General features: G+C 35.6%; 2 protein-coding genes across 3 annotated transcripts; both read left to right on the top strand.

Moving 5' to 3' along the window:
• The first annotated feature begins 554 nt into the window (after positions 1 to 554).
• LOC105783011 (uncharacterized) lies at positions 555 to 4,457 on the top strand. Its single transcript, XM_012608161.2, has 9 exons — positions 555 to 793; positions 866 to 938; positions 1,123 to 1,201; positions 2,167 to 2,248; positions 2,668 to 2,776; positions 3,015 to 3,103; positions 3,185 to 3,249; positions 3,349 to 3,427; positions 3,993 to 4,457. The coding sequence occupies exons 1-9, from the start codon at positions 725 to 727 to the stop codon at positions 4,149 to 4,151; spliced, it is 804 nt and encodes a 267-aa protein (XP_012463615.1). The 5' UTR covers positions 555 to 724; the 3' UTR covers positions 4,152 to 4,457.
• A 313-nt stretch (positions 4,458 to 4,770) lies between these two features.
• LOC105783010 (protein SAWADEE HOMEODOMAIN HOMOLOG 2) lies at positions 4,771 to 7,678 on the top strand. Of its 2 annotated transcripts, none has more exons than XM_012608160.2 (9): positions 4,771 to 5,206; positions 5,591 to 5,676; positions 5,773 to 5,818; positions 5,896 to 6,073; positions 6,177 to 6,243; positions 6,337 to 6,388; positions 6,677 to 6,820; positions 6,924 to 7,043; positions 7,132 to 7,678. In XM_012608160.2, the coding sequence occupies exons 1-9, from the start codon at positions 5,153 to 5,155 to the stop codon at positions 7,504 to 7,506; spliced, it is 1,122 nt and encodes a 373-aa protein (XP_012463614.1). In that variant the 5' UTR covers positions 4,771 to 5,152; the 3' UTR covers positions 7,507 to 7,678. The 2 variants fall into 2 exon arrangements, with proteins under 2 accessions (XP_012463614.1, XP_012463612.1); XM_012608158.2 differs by having other exon boundaries at positions 4,774 to 5,206; positions 6,171 to 6,243.
• The last annotated feature ends 490 nt before the right edge of the window (positions 7,679 to 8,168 follow it).

Genomic DNA, 8,168 nt, shown 5'->3' with positions numbered 1-8,168 from the left:
AAATTAAAAGAAAATATATAAAACCTAAAAAGATAAAAGTTGGAAAACATAGTTATAACTAAAATTTAAAGGGTAACGTACACTCAGAGTTACTAAATTATCAGTAGGTTTACTTTTGATCACTCGATTTCGAAAGGTTATAAAATTGTTTTTGAACTATTTGAAAGTTTTTATTTAAATCACCGATGGTTAAAATCGCTATTGTATAGCTTTCTTTGTTCGCATCACCTAACTAATTGAAAGTTCTCATTCATTTTCTCTTATATAATTTATTTATTTTTCATAAAATAGTTTGAATGTAAAATATCTACAAATTAAAATCTAAACAACTTTATTCTTCGATCTATGACAATAATCATCGAATCAACTTTAACCTAAATTATGTTCTTTTACTCGTCGATATATATTAATTCACTATATTAATTATTGAATTGTCCTTTGGAGCTTTGTAGAGTAATTTAAAAAAAAAAGCTTTATAGGTTAGTCAAATAGATTTTTTTTGAGTAGTTCACTTATATATAGCGAGTAAAAAGTAAATTTACTACTCATAAAGGATAGCGCACTCCACCGATTTTTGTTTTTTTTACGAGAAAAGCCCTAAACCCTTCCGTTTATGTGCGACAAACGACGACGAATTTCTTTTAAGAAAGCGTAATTTGGTTACTTCAATTCCTTCACGTCCCTGAATTCGGCCAAGGCTTAACAGAAGAAGAAAAGGAAGAAGATGAGTAGTGAAAGGAAGAAAAACCCAAAGCACTTTCAGCTTAACCCAAACTGGGCTCAACTCCAACAAGTACTTTTTTTTCCTAAGATTCTTTTTTTTCTATCAGACTTTTTACTCATTGTGTCTTTGATCCACTTGCAGAAGCTGAAGTCCTTTGCTAAGCCTTCAAGACACTCGAAAAATCCACAATCTGAAACCCCAAACTCTATATTAGGTAAAATTACTAGCTAATTTGCAGTATTTCTGTTTCCTTTGCATTGCTTTGGAGAAAAAGAAACAAATGGGGTTTTTTGTTTCGAGTCCAAGTTGAGAAAATTATATTAAAATTTTCTTGTTTGGTTGCCTTTTGTGTCAGTTTTTGGTTTTTTAAACTTTGGGTGGGATTGTTTTGTTTATAGGAAAGCGTAAGGAGAGGCCTAATTCAGAGCCTGATGATGCTAAGCCTAATCCTTTAATGCCAACAAATGATGATTCCAGGTGCTTTAGTTTTTATCTGATGCTTCAAAAGATCAATCAAAGCATTGTGAAGTTTCATCTTGTTTATCGTACTCTTTCTTGTTTAGTAGTGTTTCGGCTGTCGAATAGAGTTCAGTCCAGTATCTGCAAGTGTACTGGTTTACCTTGGATTTTGGTGTTTAACTTGATTATAGAGATGATTTGACTGGAATCGGGTAGCAATGGGGTTCGTTAAAAATAATGATTAGTAGAACAATTGCAGATATGGATCAATTGTAACACGTATTTCCCGGGGTGCCGTATATAGAATAAGGTGCAATCCAATTTCCAGGCACTAAAACCCTTTTATTGCCTTAGGCACAATACATAAAGAAAAGGCTGACTTGAACGAAGTAAAACACAATATGCATATATATGCATAAACTTAAGTTGTGTAATTATGGTAAATAACTCTAAGAGTGGATAAAGTTTACCTACACAACATGCAATTCTTTTTTCTTGTGGGTTGGTATACAAGATATTCTTATGATCCCATATGCATATTAAATACTCAAATATTGGGAAGCAGAGAGTTTGATATTATCCCCTTCCTTATGGTTTTGTGGCGTTTTTGTTGCCTAGCACTAAGGGGCAACACCTACGAGCATGCCTTAACAATACTTGTGTTTCATCTTGTTTGATTGCTCTTGGGGTTTTATGCAAGGAGTAACTTGTGCTATACAGGTTGTATGCACCAAGCAAGGAAGTAGAAGTAGGTTGTTTTGATTCTTTTGTGGTTTTTAAGGGATATGGATATTGCAATAACTTTAATGCCTGGGATAGTAAGGTCAAGCTATGGTGTTTTTAATGAGAAATGCTATTTCAATGTGCAATGGTACACTGCTAGAAGTTCCATTCTTCCTTCGAGTGAGTTGTTTTGATGTGGTCTTTATCTTTCAGCCTTCGCACATATGTAACCTTTTGAATGACTGTCAAATGTATGACAGTGTGACAGATGTGCTAGCTATGGATTGTGAAATGGTTGGTGTCGGTCAGGGGAACAAGAGTGCCCTTGGACGAGTTACAGTGGTAATTAGCTGTCCCTGCATCATTGATCTTACTGTTTATGTCTTATGATCTTACATTATCCATAGCCGAAATTCAATGATGGGATAGGCGATATATAAAATAAACGTCTCTCTTTTTCCCTATTTAGTTTGGAATTGTTACCTTTATAGTTTTAAGAACAGATAATATCTGATGCAGTGTAATGCTCTCATGTTAGGTTAATTGCATTTGTCATGTGTTGCCCTTGGACATTCTTTTATTTCAAACTCTCATGTTTTGTCTTTTTTAATCAGTAAAATAAGATACAGTTTTAATTTATGCACAAGAAAAATTATATTTCATTTTGGGTTAATTTAAACATTTTCATTTAATGAGATTTTGAGTTTGATATATTATTCTTTTTAAGGCCATTGATTACTTAATATTTCAGTTAATGACAGGTAAATAAATGGAGAAATGTCATATATGATGAGTTTGTGCGGCCAGTAGAACATGTTGTTGACTTCCGCACACGTATTAGTGGCATTCGGCCCAGAGATTTGAGGAAAGGTTGGCTTTAATTTGCTTTGGTGGTTACCTGAGTTCTCTGAACCTGGAGCATCATCTCCTTAAAAAAGCTATTGGCTTATATATATTGTATATGCAATGTATATGCGTTTTTGTATAATTCTTACATGATAAAAACCAATTTTAGTTTGAAAACATTTGCCATTCCATTGTTCAAGAAGGTTTGACTGCTTTGGAGAAGAAATTTTGGCCTAATGCAATTTTGTTTTTGTCTCTGCAGCAAAGGATTTTAGGGTTGTTCAGAAGAAAGTGGCAGAGTTGATCAAGGGAAGAATTCTTGTCGGTCATGCGTTGCACAATGACCTTAAGGTTTTCTTTATTTGCTTTGTTGTTTGTATGGAAGTAGAAAACCGGCACTGAGATTTTGATTTGACTGCTTATTTTCTACAGGCCTTACTACTAATGCATCCTAAGAAGGACCTGAGGGACACCTCAGAGTATCAACCGTTTTTAAAGTATTAGTCTTTCATCTCTTAGCTATTATTGCCTGGACAATTGAGTGTGTTAAACAGCTCCTATGGTGGCTCAGATAACAATGATTGTTGTTGCAACAGGGAAGGACGCAGAAAGGCACTTCGGCATCTTGCAGCAGAGGTTCTAGGTGTTGAGATCCAGAATGGTGAACACTGCCCTGTAAGTAAAATGCTCATTATATACTTGTTCTCCAAACAATTAGCAAAACATGAAATAATTACATTGAAACTACACATAAAGACTTGGTTGATTGATCTGCTATGCTCTAAACTTGTCTATTAGAAGGTTGTTGACATTACTAATCTGAATCCGAGATGCTCAAAGTCACAGGCTTGTCACTAGAGTGGTAATTTTGTTCATTTTAAACATTTTCATTCTTGAAGGCCAATGTGCGACAATAAGGTGACACCATTGTGTTATGTCATCCGTTATTCATTACAAGGGAGGGTAGTTTTCTTTGGAAGAATACTTGGGGCAGGAAAGTTCCTTCTCAAGTGTTTCTTCACTGCTGGTCTGCCAAGCTGTCAAAAGATCCTTATTGTGTAGAACTTAATTAGAAAGGGTTGTTTTGTAATTATCGACGGAATTATGGTCTTTTTCTGAAACATATTCGAGTTGGTTTAGCTCAAATGTGTTTAGGGGCAAACTTTGGGACTGCTTTCCTATTTTTGCTCTAAACCAACAATACAACGTTTTCAAACTAACATATATTGTCATTCGTCAGGTAGACGATGCTCGTGCTGCAATGCTTCTTTACTCAAAAAACCGGAAGGAATGGGAAAGAAGCGTTAAGGATCAATTAAGGCTCAAAGAAAAGCAGAAGAAACGCAAGCAGAGAAAGAAACCAAAGGCTGATATCAACCATTCTCTGATTGCATCTTAATGGCGACTTGTTGCATAATTGTCGAATATGAAGTTCCAAAATCTTCAGCAGGATCACCTTCATGGAGAGTGATTTACAGAATCCTTACCATAAATCTGGACTGCAAGAAACAGATGATGCAGCATCAAACGGTGATCAGAGAACAAAAGGCTAACCTCTTCATCTGTAGTTAAACTTAGTATGATGGAAAAAAAAAACTTGGTTATGTATCCCATTCATTAAATTATCACAATCACTAGTTTTTACTTTTTACTTTCTGAAAATGAATTTATAACTTTATTCATAAATTTTGCATTACAATGTCTACATTGACTTTTCTATGTATCAAAATTTTACTAAGTGATTAGCACTTGGAATTTGGTAATCAAATCCAATTTGCAAGTATAAGTTGATAGGATGCATAAAGCCAGATTCTTTTTTTGGCGAAAAAAGAGACGTGAAATTATATCAAATCAATTGTTTAAGAGCACCACTTGTTTCCTTTAAGATTTTATTAGGAGCCTCATAAAAAACTTGACTTTCACGTTAGATTAAGTTTAGCGAATTGATTTGCAACCAAATTGTGTTTTTTAGGTATATGTCTGATCTGCCGTTCTTATAACTCGCCGAGCACTTCTTAGGACAGTGTCAATCCTCCAATCCAATATAATTAGTAAAACGGAAAAGAAAAAGAAAATCTTTCTCTTTTAAGACAAAAGTAAATAGGAGACCGAAAAATCACGGGATTCACTCGCATTGGCGACAGAATTAGGGTCGAAACTACCCCCATCCCAAACAAATTTGCTTTCTCTTTTTTATTTTCTATTGTTCATAGTTCTATCAGAAATTCCATACCTTTGATAAGACAAAATCTGGTCCCTCTCCAGAATAATCATAAAAAAAAAAAATTACACTTACTATATACTTCAATACCCAAAGCAGATCAAGTTTATATTTTTCTAGAAAGAAGAAAAAAAAAAGAAAAAGGAAAAAAGCCCGCGCGACCAAGAGTGTTGGAATAGATGGGTCGGCATCCGAGTAGTGGCGGCCCTGCCTTTCGTTTCACCCAAACTGAGGTACCCTTTTTCTTTTCAAAAGAAAGTAGTTATATTGCTAATAGAGTTGTTTCATAGTAATGGTTTCGATTTTTAGTTTGAAATCTCAAATGGGTCAGTGGGATTGCATGTTTTATTCAACTAATTTCTGGGTTTTTTTATTTGAAATTTTCTGCTAATGATTGCTTTGATTGGTTGGGTTTCTTGTGTGATAGATTGTTTAGTAGTTAGCCTACTTTGTTCACGGTAGTGTTAGTAATCCAATTTTAATATTTTTGGTAAATAAACGTAGTTGTAAGTGCCGAGGCTTGTTTCAAGATTTTACTTTCGTAAATTCTAGTGTAGTATAGTTTTTTTCGTTTATTTCTTTAAACAATGAATTTGTAACGTAATCTCTGCATTAAGGTGGCGGAGATGGAGACTATTCTCCAGGAGCACCATAATCAGATGCCTGTTCGAGAGATCCTTATGAGTCTTGCAGATAAGTTCAGGTCTGCATTAATTTCCACAACAACATTGTGTTGCATGATGTATAGTTCTTTTTTTTTTCTTATAAGAAACTGTAAGCAAATTTGCTTTGGATGTAGTGAGTCTGCAGAACGGAAAGGGAAGATTGTTGTGCAATTTAAGCAAGTAAGAAGTTGGATTTTGATTTTTTGTTTATGAGGAAATGTTTTCAGCCGATTACACTTGGAAAACTTCTTGTGTAGATATGGAACTGGTTCCAGAATAGGCGCTATGCGATAAGGGCAAAATCAAACAAGGTTCCTGGGAAGCTAAATATTACATCTATGCCTCGGGATGATTCCAATCCCATGAGAAATGTGCCTCAGCCTGTTGCAGCTCCCGTGCCTCCTCATATGACTGCTCCAATGCCTGCTTCTACAGGTAGAATAATTTCTGACTGTCTTTAGAGTTCTTTTTCACTTTCGAGTCTTCCGTGTCATCGCACGGCAGATTTATAGTCCTCATTTGCTGCTCTCAGTTCCAGGTGCAGGAAGGAATTTGTCAGAATCTTATATGGAGTTTGAAGCTAAATCTTCAAGGGATGGTGCATGGTAAGTTTGTTCATCTTTGTCTATTTAAATTTTGTTTCACTGATAAACAAATATTTGTAGTCAACCCAATCCTCTTAAATCTCCTGTTTTCAGGTATGATGTTGCGACTTTTCTGGCCCATAGATATTTGGATGCAGGTGATCCGGTAATATTTTAGTCCACTGTCACTGCATATGCCGGTGCAAGTGCTGTACTTATGATTCACTGTTGCCTGAGTTCATAAATTACTAACACGGATTATTCTTTTCTTATTTCTTATGTTTACCTGATCCCATCTTTCAATTTTTGACATGAAATTTGTTTTTCACTTTTGAATAAAATGTTCTGATAGTTCTCTTCTGTAAGTTTTCTAATAGTTTTATGCAGAACTGAAAATACCACAAATTTCCATCTGAGAAAAAGTATTCCAAAATATTTTGATATCTTTTTGCAGGAAGTACAGGTTCGGATTGCTGGTTTTGGACCAGAGGAGGATGAGTGGGTAAACATTCGCAAGCATGTCAGGCAACGGTCCCTCCCGTGTGAAGCTTCTGAGTGTGTTGCAGTTCTTCCTGGGGACCTTGTACTGTGTTTTCAGGTGGATTTCTGCTTAAAATATCTGATCAATCCTTGAGAATATATATTTCTTTTAATCAATCCTTTCTTAGAATTCATTTTCTTGATGCTTTCAAAATTTACAGGAAGGTAAAGATCAGGCTCTCTACTTTGATGCCCATGTCCTCGATGCGCAAAGGCGGAGGCATGACATACGAGGTTGTCGTTGTAGATTTCTGGTGCGCTACGATCATGACCAGTCTGAGGTATTAGTTAATCACTCCATTATTTCATTGTTTGAGTCATGCATTTTGATGATATTCACTGTAATAAACATTAACTTCCATTCCATAGGAAATTGTACCTCTGAGGAAGGTTTGCCGTCGGCCTGAAACTGATTACAGGTTGCAGCAACTGCATGCCGCAAGTAACTTATCCAATCATCAACACAAAACTAGCACCGATCAATCTACTGCTCTCACACCAAAGATTATCGGTTCATCAACTGAAGCAATGCAAAAGCTGCAGAATCCAGATCAATCCAGGACAGCCACAGATTCACATTTCAATGTTTCTGTAGCTGCACAAACTACAAATCAAGAGTCTAAAATTTTAGGAATTGTGACTACTGATGTAACTGATCCCAGAATTTCCCCCGTCAAGAATGCTATGGCTGCTGCTGCCACTGGCATCGGCCCTGGTCAAAACGTGCAGGAAGCAAAGTTATAGGTTCGGACTTCAGATACTGATGTTCAATGGGGCAAAGGTCCCTTTGGGATAATATGATGTAATTATCACAACTTCCAAGTTTTTGATGGAAGACTTAGATTCTGTCTAGATTTTCTTCTTTCTTCAACAATTTTTGTTCTTGTCTGTTTAATAGTTCGAAGGCTTCCATGAATCCATGCCATCAAATGCTACACATACACACACACACTCACTCACAGCAAAGATGAATAATTCACCAAGAAGAAATGCGGCAGCGTGAACAGCAGCTTCCTTGTTAAGGGTTTGAATCAGAGTATGAGTCGATCGTCCATAGATTCTTCTTTGCATTCTTGTCGACAAATGATGGTTTGCCTGCTTCCATGCGTGATTTTGAAAGCAATGTTCAAGCCTTTCAAAGTTGATCCTCCATAGATTCTTTTATATTATTATTTATTCTATTTCGCAATATATATTGTGTTTCTACTTGAAATTTACTTTATATTATATATGAAGCAAAATTATTATGTACACCCCCTAGTCGACACATATCAATGAAATATGTGGTAACTTGCTGGTGAAGTTAATTTTTTCTTATGATTTTTGTAGGAAAAAGATATAAAGAATAAAGAAGAAGAAGAAAGTAGTAACCTAAGCAAGATTGATAATGAAGTCCGAAGGGCAGC

The sequence above is a fragment of the Gossypium raimondii genome, chromosome 13, assembly GCF_025698545.1.
Source record: "Gossypium raimondii isolate GPD5lz chromosome 13, ASM2569854v1, whole genome shotgun sequence".
In the NCBI taxonomy this organism is placed as follows: domain Eukaryota; kingdom Viridiplantae; phylum Streptophyta; class Magnoliopsida; order Malvales; family Malvaceae; genus Gossypium; species Gossypium raimondii.
This window is presented reverse-complemented; position numbering and strand designations above follow the sequence as displayed.

Coding starts and splice junctions, on each gene's coding strand:
- LOC105783011 (XM_012608161.2), top strand. CDS start 725: ATGAGTAGTGAAAGGAAGAAAAACCCAAAGCACTTTCAGCTTAACCCA. Junction 939..1,122: donor AACCCCAAACTCTATATTAG/GTAAAATTACTA, acceptor TTTTGTTTATAG/GAAAGCGTAAGGAGAGGCCT. Junction 2,777..3,014: donor GCCCAGAGATTTGAGGAAAG/GTTGGCTTTAAT, acceptor TTGTCTCTGCAG/CAAAGGATTTTAGGGTTGTT.
- LOC105783010 (XM_012608158.2), top strand. CDS start 5,153: ATGGGTCGGCATCCGAGTAGTGGCGGCCCTGCCTTTCGTTTCACCCAA. Junction 6,074..6,170: donor TCCAATGCCTGCTTCTACAG/GTAGAATAATTT, acceptor TGCTGCTCTCAG/TTCCAGGTGCAGGAAGGAAT. Junction 6,244..6,336: donor TCTTCAAGGGATGGTGCATG/GTAAGTTTGTTC, acceptor TCCTGTTTTCAG/GTATGATGTTGCGACTTTTC.